This window comes from Sebastes fasciatus, chromosome 13 (genome assembly GCF_043250625.1).
Source record: "Sebastes fasciatus isolate fSebFas1 chromosome 13, fSebFas1.pri, whole genome shotgun sequence".
NCBI classification, from domain to species: Eukaryota; Metazoa; Chordata; class Actinopteri; order Perciformes; family Sebastidae; genus Sebastes; species Sebastes fasciatus.
The window spans coordinates 15,488,674-15,507,607 of NC_133807.1; the positions used below are offsets into that span (position 1 = coordinate 15,488,674).

Sequence of the window (18,934 nt, forward strand, 5' to 3'; positions counted from 1 at the left end):
TGAGTTCAGGGGTCAAGTGGCCCCTTTGAAAATGGCCATGCCAGTTTTTCCTCATCTAAATGAAGCGTAAGTTTGGAGTGTAGTCCGCCTCCACCAATGGATTCATTAGGTTTCCTATTTTCATATGATGCCAGTATCTTCACTCTAACTTTAAAACTGAGCCCGCTACAACCTAAAAATCACAAGTTGCGTTAATGCGTTAAAGAAATTAGTGGCGTTAAAACAAATTTGCTTTATCGCGTTAACTTTGACAGCCCAATTAAATACTTCACAAATCCCCCTTTAAGGTACATTTTGAACAGATAATGCAATTAATCGTGATTAACTTTGGACAATCATGTGATAAATCACGATTAAACATGTTTATCAACTGACAGCCCTACTTCTAAGCTACACTACTGGGGAGAACAAATAGATATATCAACTTCATGTTGTTCAATCTGTCCAACTCTGCAGCGCCATAGGGACCACTAGAACAAGTTTCAAAAGATGCAAGTGGACTCAAAACTGATGTTAAAATGTTTCAGCACAGGCAAAAAAAAAAATACTTATCCTGAAGCTGTTGGACACTTTATGGAAATAGAAGAGGAAGAAGGAGGGAAATAAAAAGGAAAAGGAGTTCCTCGTGAATTCAGAGCTGCTGACTGACTTTTAAAAGGGATTGGGGTTATAAAAATAGTCAAATTAAAAGATGAATACAGGAGCAAAATATCTATATTCAGATCTGGTCTTCATCAATCCAACACCCTCACGGACTAATAAACACACTGAAGTTATTTCCCTGCTCAGTCTTCTCTCCAGACCTTTCTAATCACTCATTTAGCTCTCACATCGACCTTTGTTCCATTTGATCCGGTTTTCTCTCCCTCCGTCTCTCTTCACCTCCCAAACTCCTGTACTATAAAAAGTGCTGGCATGCATCTCTACTGTTTTAAAAGCCAATAACTGTCAGGACATATCACTGCTCTCTCTCACACACACACAACCAGACAGACAGAGGGAAGATCACAGGGCATCCGGTTAACTGTAATGAAAGGACGTAAAAATGGATGCCTGCTATACAGCCCACATCGCTCTCACACACACACACACACACACACGCAAACACAGAGTAGCATACAGTATGTTCATGTCCTGACAACCTGAGAACACCTGGATCCCAGCAGGTAAAGCAACACACACAACATTGTTTTCTGAACATAAAAACACTGTGGAATCTCCCTCAGATCCTATTCGTGTACTGTCGTATTTAAAAATTATATGAATGGAAGCCACACACAAACACACACACACACACACACACACACACACACACACACACACACACACATACATACATACATATACACACTGAGAAAGTTTGCAGGTGATGTAGCCTAGAGGATGCAAAGTTGAAGAAAGAAGACTTAACTCTGACTTGGCAAACAACGTGATGTTTAAATTGCCATTGTCTTTTTACAAGCTATAATATCAGAGGGGAGCTATTTCCATTAATAAAAATGGCTTAATCATTTCCCAATTTCCTTAACTGTCTATAGGGCCCCTTAATATCACCAAGAGAAGAGTTTTAATTAAACCCCTAAATCAAAAATCTAGGAACAGACTCTCATTTAACAGTTGTATCCCTTACAACAATTACCCAGTCCATGCTGCAGTCACCTTAATATGAAAAACCTGAAATGGCTGTTAAGATTTTGCTTTAAGGGGATTCATGAAAAATATGTTCATCTTTTTTTACATGAAAAGTTACGAAAATGCCATTCCACAGGCTCTTGTAGTCTGTTGAGTCGAGAAATGTCAAACCAAACTCCGTTAACAAAACATGCAATTATATATAATCTTGATTTTCGACAAAGTCTTATAATGTCAAACACGAATGAAGACATTTTAGGACACTACGGGCGTTATTCTTTCATTCGGCATGTATATTATCAATAAATAGGCATTTACTTTACAGCAAACAAGCATGTCTTGTGCCCATGCTGACTGTAAATAGCTAGCACTACGGAGGGAAGGGAAAACTGGGTGAAACAAACACATTTTTTCTAGATTTAAGTTCTAAATGTGTTTAAATGCTGCTTGTGTCATGACATTTATTTGTATTATAGTCAACTGAACAGTATCTACAATAGTACGGAAAAGCAAAACAGTTTTCTTTCACCTGGTATATTGGTTGATGATCGATGCCTTAAATTGGCAGATTTTTACATTAAGTTTGGCCTGCAGACACATCTCTCAGTACAAGGGGCCAAAAATGTGTTGATGCAAAAAAGCCAAAACAACAGCTGCAGACACTCAGTAGAATCTTCTCATTATAGCTACAATGCATGCATATAAAATCGAATTAAACCCTGCAGCAGAGATCATTCAAACCTACCGCTTGCAGAGGCTCCTGCAGTCTGTTGAGTCGAACCAAACTCCGTTAACCATACACGCAATTATATAAGCTCTTGATTTTCAACAAAAGTCGTATAATGCCAAACACGAATGAAGAAATTTTTGGACACTATCGGCGTTATTCTTTCATTCGGCATGTATATTATCAATACATAGGCACTTACTTTACAGCAAAACAAGCATTTATTCTGCCCATGCTGACTGATAGCTAACACTACGGAGGGAAGGGAAAACTGGGTGAAACAAACACATTGATTCTAAATTCTAAATTCTAAATTCTGAATTTGTTAAAAATGCTGCTTGTAGCCTTCACTTTAATGTCATTATAGTCAACTGAACAGTAGCTATAATCGTACAGAAAAGCAAGAGTTTTGTTTTACCTGGTCTATTGGCTAGATGATCGATGCCTTAAATTGGCAGATTTTTACATTGAGTTTGGCCTAGCGACACATCTCTCAATACAAGGGGCCAAAAATGTGTTGATGCAAAAAAGCCAAAACAACAGCTGCAGACACTCAGTAGCATCTTCTCATTATAGCTACCGTGCATGCTTTCCCTCGGGGACAAGTGCATCATTTTCCAATCCAAACACAGGTGTAAAAAATCTAATTAAACCCTGAAACCCTGCAGCAGAGATCATTCAGACCTACCGCCTGCAGCTTGTGCCGACTGGCCGTCTTCCCGAGCAGCGGCGGCGGCGGGTCTCCCTTCCTCTGCAGCCCCCTCCTCGGTCGCTCCCTCTCGGCCGGCTCCTCTCTCTTCTCCCGGCTCCTGGCGCCTCCGTCCCCGCCTGCAGAGGCAGAGTCCAGGCTGCTGAAGTTCCACACGATGAGAGTCTGGACCAGCAGTACGGCCAGAGCGGCGACCAGCAGGGCGGACTTGGAGCGCCGGGCCAGCAGCCTGCGGGCACCACACCACGGGTTACCGTTCATCATCTTTCTCCTCCTCCTCCTCTTCCTCCAGGCTCAAGCTGCTGAGAGCCCCATCCGCTAAACGCAGACAGCGGGGTGTGAATGCTCCCCTACGCGGCCTGAGAGGAGCTACTGGCAGGCAGAGAGGAGGAGGAGGAGGAGGAGAGAGGAGGAGGGAGGAGGGGATTTGGCAAAGGCTTGAAATGAGGAGAGAGGTTTGGAGGTTTAGGAGGAGGAAGAGAGGACACAGAGGCCCCCATGTGGCCATCAAGGAGTCAACAGTTTAGTGAAAGCATTTATTTTGTAATTTTTTTTTAGAGCAAATGACGTCGCTGCAGGTTTGTGATCCAGAGAAGAAGAAGAGAAGCATCAGAGTCACTTCATCCAGGGCCAGAGCCAGCATCTCTAGGGGCCTGGGCAGCACGTTTTTATCTTCCATAAACAGCACACTAATATTATTTTAAAAAACAAAACAATTTGAAGATTAACTTTGGGCTCTGAACAAATGTTACATTTTGTGGAATTTTTCACAATTTTCTTTAAATTTTTCACCATTTTATAGAAACAATATTGTAAAAAAAGAAACGAAAAAAGCCCAAATAATAAGATACTCTGTACTGTTGTAGGGCTGTGTAATAATAACAATAATAATAATGAATGGATAATAAAATAATAAAAATCCTAATAATCCTAATAATAATATACTAATAACAATAATAACAACTACTACTACTACTACTACTACTAATAATAATAATAATAATACTAATACTAAAATGATTAGGGCTATCAAACTTGATGTGATGATAACGTGTTAACACCAATTTGTTTTAACGGCACTAATTTCTTTAACGCATTAATGCAATTTTTAGGTTGTACCGTGCTCCGTTTTAAAGCTACTGAAGATACTGGTATCATATGAAACCAGAATCTAAGAAATCCATCGGAACCAACCATGTCATACTAGCTTATGCTAAATTTTGGCGAGGAAAAACTGTCATGGCTGTATTCAAAAAGATATTCAATTAATGCTCCGGTCTCAATACCTATCAAATCTAAAACCAGGAACAGGAACTTTTTTTTAAATAATATTTGTCGTAAATCATGATACAAAGGACAAAATAAAATAAAATAAATTTAGTTTTCAACCTCATTTAGTTAACAATATTGGCACAGCCTTTCGTCTGCAGTTACACCTCTGTATCTTCCTGTTCCATAATGACCTCTGACTTTTAGGCAAATTATATTTAACATATTTTTCACATTTGTAAATTTTGGCAAGTCTTCACATGTATCTAACCACTGCAGCCAGTCGCTCAGCAGTGTTGAGACAATTGATGGGAGATACAATGAAATTAGTTATGAGAATGATTCATGATGAAATGTCTTACGTGTTGCACACACTCACGCATGTATGCATATACAAACAAAGCACACACACACACACACACACACACACACACACACACACACACACACAGATGCAGTACGCTCCAGCAGTTCTATGAATCTTGCTCTGCTTCATCACTGCTCCCTTCTAATACACTTTCCACCAGATTAGTCTGATTTCATGCATATTGCAGAGAAGTGCCAGAAATCTAATTGAATGAACATCTAAAAATAGACATGAATTCTTCCCCTTTTCACTCTTTGCCCTCTCACTCTCTCTTTTTACTCTCTCTCTCTCTTTTTTACTCTCTCCATCTTCTTCCAGACGTCTTGGATCTGGATCTTTGTCCTACAGGAGACTCAGCCTCAGCTTTTGTCTCTTTGTCTCCGTCTGTCTGAATCGTGTCCTTGTGTTTTACCTCTTTGCAACCACCAACATTTCATTCACCTCCATTGTTATTATTAATCCTCTGAGACCCACAATAGACCAGTTTTGTCATTTTTAGGGGGAGATAGCAGGTCAACAGTATATGTCACATAGAAGTGGTGTACATCATCTGAAAGCTGGGAACCTGAAAATTAATTTGAGATGCAGCTCAGCACTGTGTGTCAAGTTGTTCTAGTCATAACTCTGAAATAAACATGAATTAATGAATGAATGAATTAATGAATGAATTAATTAAAATAAACTCTGAGAGTGTATAAGGGCTTAGAACATGATAATATAAGTATATAATGGCCATTCCCATGCTCTATTATGTCTCATAAGTTGTTGCAGCAATTTTGGGGTTGATACCTTTTGTTACACAGATTTGGTGCTAAATTTAACCATTTTTTACAACTTAAGAATTGATAAAAATGATCACTAATCCCCCCAAAATACCACGTAAAGACACCAACACCTTGAGGAACGCCAAAGAAAAAGCCATGCTGGGATTTGGTTTAAAAACTTCTGACATTTGGAGATTTATGCAATAATTGCATTTTTCGGCAATTGGATGACGAGCACTTCTGTTATGGAAACTGCTCAGAAACCCCCTTATTGTCTATCTACCTAGGACAGCCATAAGTCCTCTGAATGCTCTAGGTCTTTAGTTTGTGGCTGTAAAGTTTCATGAGGCTGTGATTATCCTAGAGGTCACCACAGCTCATTTTATACAGAGAGGTCTACTTTTAAAAAATGGTCTCGCTACAATGAAATGACTACTATGGTGACTAACATCATCACACATGAGTCTCAGCTTTACAGTGATACCCAATTTATGTAATTCAAGACTGTTTAGGGACCCCAGTATGCAGAAATATTCAAACACACCATTTTAGAATAGGAGAAAATAAGGCATTTATACTGCATTAAAAAAACTACATGTGATTATCATTAAGTCTCGTGGGTACCCATAGAACCCATTGTCAGTCACATATCTTGGTTGGTTTGACATGGTTGGTACCAATGGATTCCTGAGGCTTTCTAGTCTCATATGATATATGTACCTTCACTCTAGCTTGCTCTAATCTCTGAAAGACAGTAAAGTTGTTTGGGATCGCCGCAGGTCTCAGAGGGTGGCAGCAAACGTTTATCTCAAAATAAGAATATACTCATCATCAAACTCTGCTATCAACATAACCAGACAACAACTCAGATTTAACATGACCCATTTATTTTCCAGGTTACAATGGCACAGTGACAAAATGCAAATGTCATTTACCTTTTATCCAAATATATAAAAATACATTTGAGCATAGAAAAATAAATTGGTGACAGCTCGTAGAGCTCACATGTAGCCCCGTGCACCATATCCACCTTGGACTGGACGTGGGTTGATGGTATTAAGGATCTGGATCTGATTGGGATCCCAGACACAATCCACCTCCAAACTACTTTTCACCATTCCACAGTTGGGTGGCACCCAGGCGGTGTCGTAGCCGTGGTCATGCCAGATCTTCTGCATTGGGTGTTTTTGATGGTTGATGACGATCACTCTCCCCACGTTGACCCCAACCGTAATGACGACCTTGTCATACTCAGGGTGATGGAGAGGATAGCAGCTAGCTTTCTGCAGGTCTCTGCTGAGGTAGACGCCGCGGCCGAGCAACCCGCCTCGAGACTGGTGAAAACCGTTTTGCAAGATTAATGTAGCATTCCCCCTGGTGGTGCCATGGTACATGACGTAGTTTTGATTATCACATGGCGCAGAGACGCCCAGTGGAAACATCCCATAGGGCAGCGCAAAGTCATCTTCAGCCCACTCGTACTGCATGTTGGTCTCAGTATCACTGTAGGAAAGAGGATCATTATTGTAAAGACTTCAGAAGGATTCAAGAAACTTGACATCAATGCAAAATAAAACAACACAGGAATAAATCCGGATAATAAAGAAATGATTCAACACATTTTAAGCTCTGGATGTGTTTAGCCTAGCTTAGCACAAAGACTGAAGAGGGATTGTTAGATTAGCTCTGTCAAAAGTGAAACAGGACCAAGAGTCTACAGCCATGATAGCGGCTCTGTGTGGCGTTGGTGGGGGCGTGTTGCTTCAGGTACTGGTAAAACATGAAATACAATCCAGGAATTCCCAGCATTTTCTAACAACCTCTCGCTTGGCTCCATTCAAATGAATGAGGAGGCTCCGTTTTTTCACACAAGACTAAAGTCGGTCTGAACTCTCTGAATCAAAGTTGTCAAATTTGCTCACATTGACAATGCTAATATGCTAATATTTAACAGGTGTAATGTAAAAGAGTGCCACAGCAAGGAGTCCTAATCCTGGAAATGAGTTAGCATTTTAGCACTTCCTGTTGCCTCGTCTGGAATTCAATGGGTTTTTAGTTAGATGTCTGAAATAAGGTCTGTGGTTAACACACATTTAAGAGATTTTAACATTTTGTTCTACAATAACCCTAACCCTATACGTCAGAAAATATCCAACGTGTGAATTTTGAAGTCTTTATGTGTAAAAGCAGTTGCTAACAAGTGGCTAAATGAGACTGCTAAACGTCATCACGCCGACTCGTCCGCTTTTACAGCCTCGTTGTTTATACTCACACTCATGTTACTTCTGCTGATTGCCTTCACACTTCAAAAATCAGAAAAGGTGGTGTTCATTTGTGGCGATTATCTTGCTGAACAAAATGCGTAAGTATTATAATAATAATAAATAATAATAAATAATAATAATAATAATAATCTTTATTTATATAGCACCTTTCAAAACACAGTTACAAAGTGCTTTACAATAAAAACTGAATACATTTAAAACACAAGGATAACAAAAGGTACTAAAAGCCAATGACTAAACACATAAAAACCCAAAGGGTAAAACAACTAAAATGTCATAAAACATTAATAAAATCACAGAAAAGCAATTTTTTAAAAAGTGAGTTTTCAAAAGTGATTTAAAAGACGCGATGGAGTTTGCAGCCCTGATCTCCTCAGGCAGGTCATTCCATAGTCTAGGTGCCCTGACTGGAACGGATCTATCACCTTTGTGTATGAATCTGGACCTTGGCACAGCAAGGAATGACGCATCTGAGGATCTCAGAGTGCGGGAGGGGATATAGGGCAACAATAGATCTGCTAAATAACTTGGGGTGAGGCCTCTCAGGGCTTTGTAAGTAATTAGTAATATTTTAAAATCAATTCTAAAAGCAACAGCTACTCAATTATAAATGTTTGTTTGCCACAGAGTTTATTTTCTGCAATAATCCAAAAAACAATGGAAAATCCCAGGGCGATGGTAAATTCCCGGCTGGCCTACACAAATACGTCATCCCTGCACCACTCTATAGTTCCAGTCGCATCTAAATGTACAAATGGTAGTAAGCATATGCTTAATCAGTTTTCGATTAAGAGGGGGTCCTTGGGAAACGTTATCTTCTGTAAGGGGTCCCTGACCCCAAAAAGTTTGAGAACTCCTGTGCTAAACATATTAACATTGTCTTAGTGAGCATGTTAGCATTTAGCTCAAAGCACAGCTGTGTCTCAGTAACCTCACAGAGCTCAGCCTGACTGTAGACTCCTGTTATTCTAAGATATAGACAAAAATGCAGGTGTTGCTTTTATTGGGGCCAAAAGTCATGATAGTCGGGTGAAGAGGAGACTTCAAACCGTCTAGTGAAGTCAAGGCCATTGTATTTATACAGACCAATATCACATACCAAGAGGCTTTATAAACTATACAGCAACTGTCCATACACCCTAACCCAGAGGAGGAAAAACTCTCCCACAAAACTTTTAAGTGTACGTCACACTTTGCTTAGCTTTTGACAAATTCTCAGTTTTGCTGCAGCTTTTCTCTGCGATCAAAAGGAGCATTCGTTTAAACACCAGGATACATCTGCTTTTATCCTTTAGGAAGTTCACAGCTGAGTCATCAACATATTCCACTGAAGATTTGAGAGCACACTTTCCATCAGACTAACATCATCTCCTTGTACATGCAGTATTGATAATATTTACTGTAAAAATGCACTTTTTAAGGTAAAAAACAAAGTGTGTGTTCACATACCTCTCTCTACGTTCCTCCAAGAGTGCAGGCGGTGAGTTCACTCTGCCTTATATATAGACCTTCAAGTTTCCTGAGGAAATTCCCCAAATGTGTGTCCAACTTTCAGTTTCGTTTCCCGTTTATTACTGTTTTATGACTTTCGTTTAGGTGTGGTCAACACAGCGGTGGTGTTTTCTGTCCCGCCAGCCAGCAGCACAGTGATCAGTGATTTTAGAGCCTGCAGATGTGAGCGTGGAAGTTATTGGTGTTTCCAGGTCTCCTGCAAGAAAGAACAATTCTAATTTGGGCCAGATGCTCATGTACAGTGGCAGATGAGCTGCATAACAGTGGGCAATTAATCTACAGCAACATTTATATAATTCATCATAGAAAACCTAAGGAATCCATTGGTACCAATCATGTCATACTAGGAGGCTAAATAACACTCCAAACCTGCATTCAGTATTGGCGAGGAAAAACTGTCATGGCCATTTTCAAAGGGGTGCCTTGACCTCTGACCTCAAGATATGTGAATGACAATGGGTTCTATGGGTACCCACGAGTCTCCCCTTTACAGACATGCCCACTTTATGATAATCACATGCAGTTTGGGGCAAGTCATAGTCAAGTCAGCACACTGACACACTGACAGCTGTTGTTGCCTGTTAGGCTTGAGTTTGCCATGTTATGATTCGAGCATATTTGTTTATGGTAAATGCAGTACCTGTGAGGGTTTCTGGACAATATCTTTCATTGTTTTGTGTTGTTACATATATACATACATTTGCAGCATATTTGTCCACCCCCATGTTAATAAGAGTATTAAATACATGACAAATCTCCCTTTAAGGTACATTTTGAACAGATAAAAAATGTGTGATTAATCACAACATCATATTCTATAAGATCATCATATGTTTGTAACGTCGCTGTCCTTTGAGAACCACATATCTCTAAAAAGTCAGAAAAACAGCCCTGTTTTCAGCCTTGTGATGATGCATTTTCCAGCTGATCCAAGAGGCTTTCTAAAGAGTTTATTTAGCTTCAGAAAGAGGAGGATATTCTCAACACATAAAGGAACATTTCATCCTTCAGTTTATCACAAACATTCAACATCAACACATCTGGAGATACCTGGTTTTCACTGGATAGGAAGTAACTAAAGCTATCAGATAAATGTAGTGGAGTAAAAAGTACATTATTCCTTTGAGATGTAGTGAAAGTAAAGTACAAATACCTAGGATTTGTACTTAAGTACAGTACCTGAGTAAATGTACTTAGTTTCTTTCCACCTCTGGTTCCTAACCAGTGCAGCCAGTCACTCAGCAGCATTGGTCCAACTGATGGGAGACACAATGACATGAGATATAAGACTGATTTAATAAACAAAGCTTCCTTTACACACGCCTGCACACACACACATACACACACGCACACACACACACACACACACACACACACACACACACACACACACACACACACACACACACACACACACACACACACACACACAGATGCAGTACGCTCCAGCAGTTCTATGAATCTTGCTCTGCTTCATCACTGCTCCCTTCTAATACACTTTCCACCAGATTAGTCTGATTTCATGCATATTGCAGAGAAGTGCCAGAAATCTAATTGAATGAGCATCTAAAAATAGACATGATTTCTTCCCCTTTTCACTCTTTGCCCTCTCTCTCTCTCTCTTTTTTTACTCTCTCCTTCCTCTCACAGACGTCTTGGATCTTTGTCCTCCAGCTTTTCTCTCTTTGTGTCCCTCTCTGTGAACTGTGGTCTTACGTGTAGTTTGTCCTCTTTCTGGCCTCCATGGTGAAGAGCTCATGTGGATCCAACACGTTCTCATCCCAACTCGTCACATACTGACGCTTTGTCGGATCCCACGGCATTACTTTTCGGTCAAAGTAAACACGTGGTTAATGTTGTAAATTAAAGCAGCAGCGGGTAGAAATGGAGCAAATATGATTAAAAAAAGTTATTTTTATAGAACAGTCACTATATCCTGACAGTAGTGCATGCTGTCTCATGCACTGCTGTCTGTAATCTGAAGAAAAATGTGTCTCTGTGTGCTCTGGTGCTCCTAATGGCATCTGCAAGATTTCACAGACCGGAGGAAAACAACCAATCTGGAGCTGGAGCCTTGCCGTCTCTGGGCAGCTGTCAATCACTCACAAACTCCAATCAAACGGTCAAACTAGGCAGTGTGATCAAATATGAATCAATATTCTGTTACTGTAATGCCTATTTCTCACCTCAAATTTTTTCAGAAACATCTTGTAGTGTACTGATTAGCTGTAAAATGAGGTTTGTCTAGTTTTCTCTCAGAACACTTGAATTACAATATAATTAAAGGTTATTATGAAATTTTTGCCCAATGATGCCAAAAATATACTGCCTACTGCCACTTTAACAGACATTTATTGAAATTTAGATTGCCACTTTAAATTTACTGTAATGTGGGACAAAGAAATGTCACATTCAAGAAACTGTACAAATTAAATGTTTGGCATCATCAGCTCTAAAACTCATGCATGTCCTTATAAGGCTAATACGTATACTGTATATGTACATATCTGTTTTTGTCAGGAACGAGCCAAATCTGATCTGACCTCCTTTCTGATTACATGACTAATGATGTGCTACATGCACTGAGACAGGGCGATGTAGGAGAGTAGGAGTAAATAATCAACTTAATGACAAATTAAAGGCAACGGATCCATTAAGTGGTTGGATCCTCTCTTGTTTCTGTCCTTCAACAGGATTTAATTATAAATGTGAGTTGTGGCAAACCCTATGTAGCTTGGAATAAAGGTTTAATAACAATCACTCAAAACACTGCTCCTACATTACTGTAGTAAGATTTTTAATGAATGGGCTCAAAATATAAAGTCTCTGGTGAATAAAGGTGAGTTTACAGTGAGCTCAAGAACCTTTAAAACCCTGAGAATTATGTTAAAAGCAATCACAAATCACAACTTTGCCTTCAGGAGCTTTTAAATCTGTAAAGCATGATACCTTCTATCATTAGACCCTCGTGTCAGAAAAGGAAAAAAGCTCTTTTAACATTTATTTTTAACTATAAACATATATGAAGAATATGGATCGGCGGAAACGTCAGCCAACTTCCAGATTCCTCCAAAAACAAGTAGCATGTGATCCAGCAGCCCATTCTCATTCCCAGGGCGTCAAATACCGACGCTTTGTCACAGCCATCGGCGTGGAGACACACAGGGCTTTCCATTAAAGGTCCAGTGTGTAGAGTCTGGCAGTATCTAGTGGTGAGGTGAGGAGATTATATCCAATTGAAGCCTGCGTTGGAGAGCTACGGTGGCTGATGCAAAAACGTGAATGGCGCTCTCTAGAGCCAGTTGGAGCAGAGCCAGTGTGTAGAGTGTACAGGAGAAGTGAATGGTGAAGCAAGAGAGAGAAAGAGGCCCAAGCAGGAACAGTTAACAGTGTTTGGTTTGTCCGTTCTGAGCTACTGTAGAAACATGGCGGTGCAACATAGCGGACTCCATGAAGAGGACCCGCTCCCTTTGTAGATAAAGGGCTCATTCAAAGCTAACAAAAACAGTTCTAACTATCAGGTGATTATACACTAAATAAAACGTACTTCTTAATATTATATTTCATTTCTGCCAGTATATCCCCCTAATTGTTACATACTGGTCTTTTAACTACAATGTTAACCCATCTGCAGCGTCAATATTAAATGCTCAGGGAAAGTGCTGTGGTGACGTAGCTTAAAACTGCTTTATAATATAAAAGATATGAAAATCTCACTTTTGCATTATGGGACCTTTAAGGATTGCTTCTTTAATATCTTTGAGCTTTGGATCATTAAACTGGTAAAACAAGACATTTGATGACAATTGAGAAAATAATCATCAGATTTATTGATTATTAAAAATGATCATCAGTTGCAAATTGAATGTGTTTCACATATATCCAACATGATCACATGGGTGGTACTGGCTATATTGTCCTATTGTTCATGTTTAACAGTACAACAACATACTGGTATGTGTCCAGATTTACATATGACGTTCTGTATACGCAGATCTACTGTGTGTTATCAAAGGTAAATCTGTGTCACCATACACAGATGGACAGCATTTGAACTGTTGAAAGGTTCATAATCTGCTGCCACAAAGAAAGAAATCACCAGTCATAAAAGAAACTGGAAGATGAGCATCAAAATGTGTGCAAATGGGAGATGAGAGGGACTAACTCAATATTTAGAGCCCAGTTGTTCCGTCGAGGATCACTGATGCTTTTCTGGACTGGAAAATTCAGTATCCAAGTTCAACAGTATTCTCCCATCATGCAACACTTGTGAGGACATTCACTAAGTTTGAATCATTTAATTTTTCTTCTTTTGGGTACAAAACTACTTCACATGTAAATGAAACATTTGGTGTCTAAATTCTGTTTTTTTTTTTTTTATCTCTGTTAGAATAGTTATTGTTGAAGGAAAGAAGAGGAACATCAATATAACAGCAGATTCATAACTTTTAAATGTGTGTGTGTGTGTGTGGTAATTAATAATGCATGTATGTAAAATCATTTAACATTCATACCTGTGGGTAATGTAATGTCTCTTTGTGCAACAGTGGAAAGTTACTGTCTATTCTGTCTAATGTGTGCTCTTCATCTCATGTAGTGGAAAAGTACTGAGCGATAACTTTCACTGGGACACTGTGTGTAAAACAACTCCTTATCTGTGTAAAACAACTCCTTTTCCCACACTCCCTGTTGTAGCTTTCTATATAATCACATTGTAACTTCCTCCTTCAGCGCGCTCTTCTGCAGACTCTGTGTGACTCTGTATAACCAGTGCCTCACTTGCAAGAATAAAATACAACAAAGACATTTCCTCTGTTTTGAGATCTTTATTTCAACGTTCATTAGGACTCATCTAGGGAAATTGACAGAATTTCCATTACAGTAATTAACAATATCCAGTCCTCATCTTAATTCATCCAGGACCTGCTTGTTATGAGGCAGCAGTGTTAACCATGGACCCATGGCTCCACCTGGACATGACAACATGTATTACACACCTCAGTGTACATGATCATAGATATGTAGGCTTAATAGATGCTATGCCATTCAGATAAAAAAACACACAGTAGGATACATGGTGTGAACATATGTTTCTAATGAGCTGACATTTAAAACAAAAGTAGTTTTTATAGTCCTGTTTGTATGCAAATACAAACTAACATACTGTATATGATAATAACCAGATCAATAAAAGCCACAGCAGTCCAGTATGTTATCCACTGTTGTGGATTCAAACTCTTTGGACTACGCTCCAGCTCCAGTCTAACTAGCTTTGTTTGAGGGTGTGCCAAACTAGTCACGAGGCAGGTATTATGCAAATGTGTTACTTGGTGACATTACCACGTTACGGAAGAAAAGGCGGGACTTCAAGCAAGGTGTTTCAGGTAGTTCAGGAGCAGTGTTTCTGTGGGCGGGAGGAACTTCCTTTGGTGTTGACTTTGGGCTTTGTAACTTTGCAGACCTTTTACATGCACATAAAACTATATAACACACTGAAGGAAAGGGAAACAGCACAAAAGCATAATAGGTCCTCTTTAACTACATCCAAAAGTCATGATAGTCCTTTGAAGTGGAGGCTTTGGTGACCTTTCCAGAGTAGTTTTACAATAATACTATTCCATGGCAGTATAACAATTACTGTTAGATAGTTCTGTTAAATAGATGTAATTAAGATGTTGTTCCCCATTATTTTTAATAATGTATGTCACACTTTAATAGCTTAGCTTCTGAGAAAATCTCAGTTTAGCTGCAGCTTCTCGCTGCGATTAAACACAGTTCAAAAGAAGCATTCCTTTAAGCCTCCAAACACCAGGATCCATGAGCTTTTATCAGTCAGGAAGTTCACAGCTGAGTCATCAACATATTCCGGTGAAGGGTTTAGAGCACACTTTCCATCAGACTAACTTCATCTCCTCGTATGTAAGTATTGATGATATTTACTGTAAAAATGCACGTTTTCGGTAAAAACAAAATGTGTTTTCACATACCTCTCTCTACGTTCCTCCAAGAGGGCAGGCTACGAGTTCACTCTGCTTTATATAAAGACCTTCAAGTTTCCGGAGGAAATCCCATAAATGGGCGTTCATCTTTAGCTATCGTTTCTCTTTTTGTTTAATGGCTTTGTTTACAGTCAGACATGATTACATATTTGGGGGTGGTTATCACATGTGGTGTTTTCAGTCCCGCCAGCAGCAGCAGCACAGTTATCAGTGATTTTAGGAGTTGAAGTAAAAAGTGTCATTAAATGAAAATACTAAAGTTCAGTAAAAGTGCCTCAAATGTACTTAAGTACAGTACTTACTACTAGTAGTAAATGTATTTAGTTACTTTCCACCACTGTGTAAAAACGACACATTGTGGTTTTACTGGAGGTTATGTGTTGGACTATTTCTTAGCTGAAGGAAATGACTGCAAAATGTTGAACTATTCCTTGAATGATTAATCTCAATTACAGGATGCATAGAAGAGGCAGCCAGGAGTCAAAAGATGGAGGGAGGCAGCCTGTATCACCTCTTATATAAGGGTGGACGAGATTGCAATTGCTGCCACGGGTGCTTGTTTTGTTCCACTCCTGTCTCAGGTGTGATCAGGTGATAACACATCACGGTGTGGACTTCTGACTTTGGATATCTCAAAATAAGAATATACTCATCATCACACTTTGCTTTCAACATAACCAGACAACAGCTTAGATTTAACACGACCCATTTATTTTCCAGTTTGTAATGACACAGTGACAAAATACAAACGTCATTTACTTTTTATCCAAATATATAAAAATACATTTGAGCATAGAAAAATAAATTGGTAAGAGCTCGTAGAGCTCACTTGTAGCCGCGTGCACCATGTCCACTGGAGGGTTTGACTGGACGTGGGTTGATGGTTTTAAGGATCTCAATTCGATCGGGATCCCAGACACAATCCTCCTCCAAACCGCTCTTCACCATTCCACAGTTGGGTGGCACCCAGGCGGTGTCGTAGCCGTGGTCATGCCAGGTCTTCTGCATTGGGTGGTATTGACGGTTGATGGCGGTCACTTTCCCGACGTTGACCTTAACCTTAATGACGACCTTGTCAGACACAGGGTGATCAATAGGATAGCAGCTAGCTTTCTGCAGGTCTCTGCTGAGGTAGACGCCGCGGCCGAGCATCCCGTCTTCAGACTGGCGAAAACCCTTGGCCAGGATTAAGTTAGCACTCTTCTTGGTGGTGCCATGGTACATGACGTACTTTTTATTATCACCTGGCGCCGAGAGGCCCAGTGGAACCACCCCATCGGGCAGAACAAAGTCATCTTCAGCCCACTCGTACTGCATTTTGGTCTCAGTATCACTGTAGGAAAGAGGATCATTATTGTAAAGACTTCAGAAGGATTCAAGAAACTTGACATCAATGCAAAATAAAACAACACAGGTGTAATGTAAAAGAGTGCTACAGCAAGGAGTCCTAATCCTGGAAATGAGTTAGCATTTTAGCACTTCCTGTTGCCTCGTCTGGAATTCAATGGGTTTTTAGTTAGATGTCTGAAATAAGGTCTGTGGTTAACACACATTTTAGAGATTTTAACATTTTGTTCTACAATAACCCTAACCCTATACGTCAGAAAATATCCAACGTGTGAATTTTGAAGTCTTTATGTGTAAAAGCAGTTGCTAACAAGTGGCTAAATGAGACTGCTAAACGTCATCACGCCGACTCGTCCGCTTTTACAGCCTCGTTGTTTATACTCACACTCATGTTACTTCTGCTGATTGCCTTCACACTTCAAAAATCAGAAAAGGTGGTGTTCATTTGTGGCGATTATCTTGCTGAACAAAATGCGTAAGTATTATAATAATAATAAATAATAATAAATAATAATAATAATAATAATAATAATAATAATCTTTATTTATATAGCACCTTTCAAAACACAGTTACAAAGTGCTTTACAATAAAAACTGAATACATTTAAAACACAAGGATAACAAAAGGTACTAAAAGCCAATGACTAAACACATAAAAACCCAAAGGGTAAAACAACTAAAATGTCATAAAACATTAATAAAATCACAGAAAAGCAATTTTTTAAAAAGTGAGTTTTCAAAAGTGATTTAAAAGACGCGATGGAGTTTGCAGCCCTGATCTCCTCAGGCAGGTCATTCCATAGTCTAGGTGCCCTGACTGGAACGGATCTATCACCTTTGTGTATGAATCTGGACCTTGGCACAGCAAGGAATGACGCATCTGAGGATCTCAGAGTGCGGGAGGGGATATAGGGCAACAATAGATCTGCTAAATAACTTGGGGCGAGGCCTCTCAGGGCTTTGTAAGTAATTAGTAATATTTTAAAATCAATTCTAAAAGCAACAGCTACTCAATTATAAACGTTTGTTTGCCACAGAGTTTATTTTCTGCAATAATCCAAAAAACAATGGAAAAATCCCAGGGCGATGGTAAATTCCCGGCTGGCCTACACAAATACGTCATCCCTGCACCACTCTATAGTTCCAGTCGCATCTAAATGTACAAATGGTAGTAAGCATATGCTTAATCAGTTTTCGATTAAGAGGGGGTCCTTGGGAAACGTTATCTTCTGTAAGGGGTCCCTGACCCCAAAAAGTTTGAGAACTCCTGTGCTAAACATATTAACATTGTCTTAGTGAGCATGTTAGCATTTAGCTCAAAGCACAGCTGTGTCTCAGTAACCTCACAGAGCTCAGCCTGACTGTAGACTCCTGTTATTCTAAGATATAGACAAAAATGCAGGTGTTGCTTTTATTGGGGCCAAAAGTCATGATAGTCGGGTGAAGAGGAGACTTCAAACCGTTTAGTCAAGTCAAGACCATTGTATTTATACAGACCAATATCACATACCAAGAGGCTTTATAAACTGTACAGCAACTGTCCATACATCCTCAACCCAGAGGAGGAAAAACTCCCCCACAAAACTTTTAAGTGTACGTCACACTTTGCTTAGCTTTTGACAAATTCTCAGTTTGGCTGCAGCTTTTCTCTGCGATCAAAAGGAGCATTCGTTTAAACACCAGGATACATCTGCTCTTATCATTTAGGAAGTTCACAGCTGAGTCATCAACATATTCCACTGAAGATTTAAGAGCACACTCTCCATCAGACTAACATCATCTCCTTGTACATGCAGTATTGATAATATTTACTGTAAAAATGCACTTTTTAAGGTAAAAAACAAAGTGTGTGTTCACATACCTCTCTCTGCGTTTCTCCAAGAGTGCAGGCGGTGAGTTCACTCTGCCTTATATATAGACCTTCAAGTTTCCTGAGGAAATTCCCCAAATGTGTGTTCAACTTTCAGTTTCGTTTCCCGTTTATTATTGTTTTATGACTTTCGTTTAGGTGTGGTCAACACAGCGGTGGTGTTTTCTGTCCCGCCAGCCAGCAGCACAGTGATCAGTGATTTTAGAGCCTGCAGATGTGAGCGTGGAAGTTATTGGTGTTTCCAGGTCTCCTGCAAGAAAGAACAATTATAATTTTGGCCAGATGCTCATGTACAGTGGCAGATGAGCTGCATAACAGTGGGCAATTAATCTACAGCAACATTTATATAATTCATCATAGAAAACCTAAGGAATCCATTGGTACCAATCATGTCATACTAGGAGGCTAAATAACACTCCAAACCTGCATTCAGTATTGGCGAGGAAAAACTGT

At 39.5% G+C, this 18,934-nt stretch overlaps 2 protein-coding genes across 4 annotated transcripts in view; both read right to left on the reverse strand.

Moving 5' to 3' along the window:
* Positions 1-3,689, reverse strand: part of LOC141780512 (xylosyltransferase 1-like) — a 39,797-nt gene extending 36,108 nt beyond the window's left edge. For 2 of the 3 annotated variants that reach the window (XM_074655777.1, XM_074655778.1), the window contains exon 1: positions 3,048-3,689. In XM_074655777.1, coding sequence (XP_074511878.1) covers positions 3,048-3,332 — 285 coding nt within the window. In that variant the 5' untranslated portion in view covers positions 3,333-3,689. The other variant, XM_074655779.1, reaches the window with a different exon arrangement.
* Positions 3,690-6,338: 2,649 nt separating this feature from the next.
* LOC141781535 (uncharacterized) overlaps positions 6,339-18,934 on the reverse strand; it is a 31,176-nt gene continuing 18,580 nt past the window's right edge. Inside the window, exons 4-6 of the mRNA XM_074657356.1 lie at positions 16,137-16,597; positions 14,653-14,685; positions 6,339-6,888 (exon numbers count right to left, since the gene is read on the reverse strand). Of these exons, the coding sequence (XP_074513457.1) occupies positions 6,470-6,888; positions 14,653-14,685; positions 16,137-16,597 (913 nt within the window). The 3' untranslated portion in view covers positions 6,339-6,469. The remainder of the gene's footprint in view (positions 6,889-14,652; positions 14,686-16,136; positions 16,598-18,934) is intronic.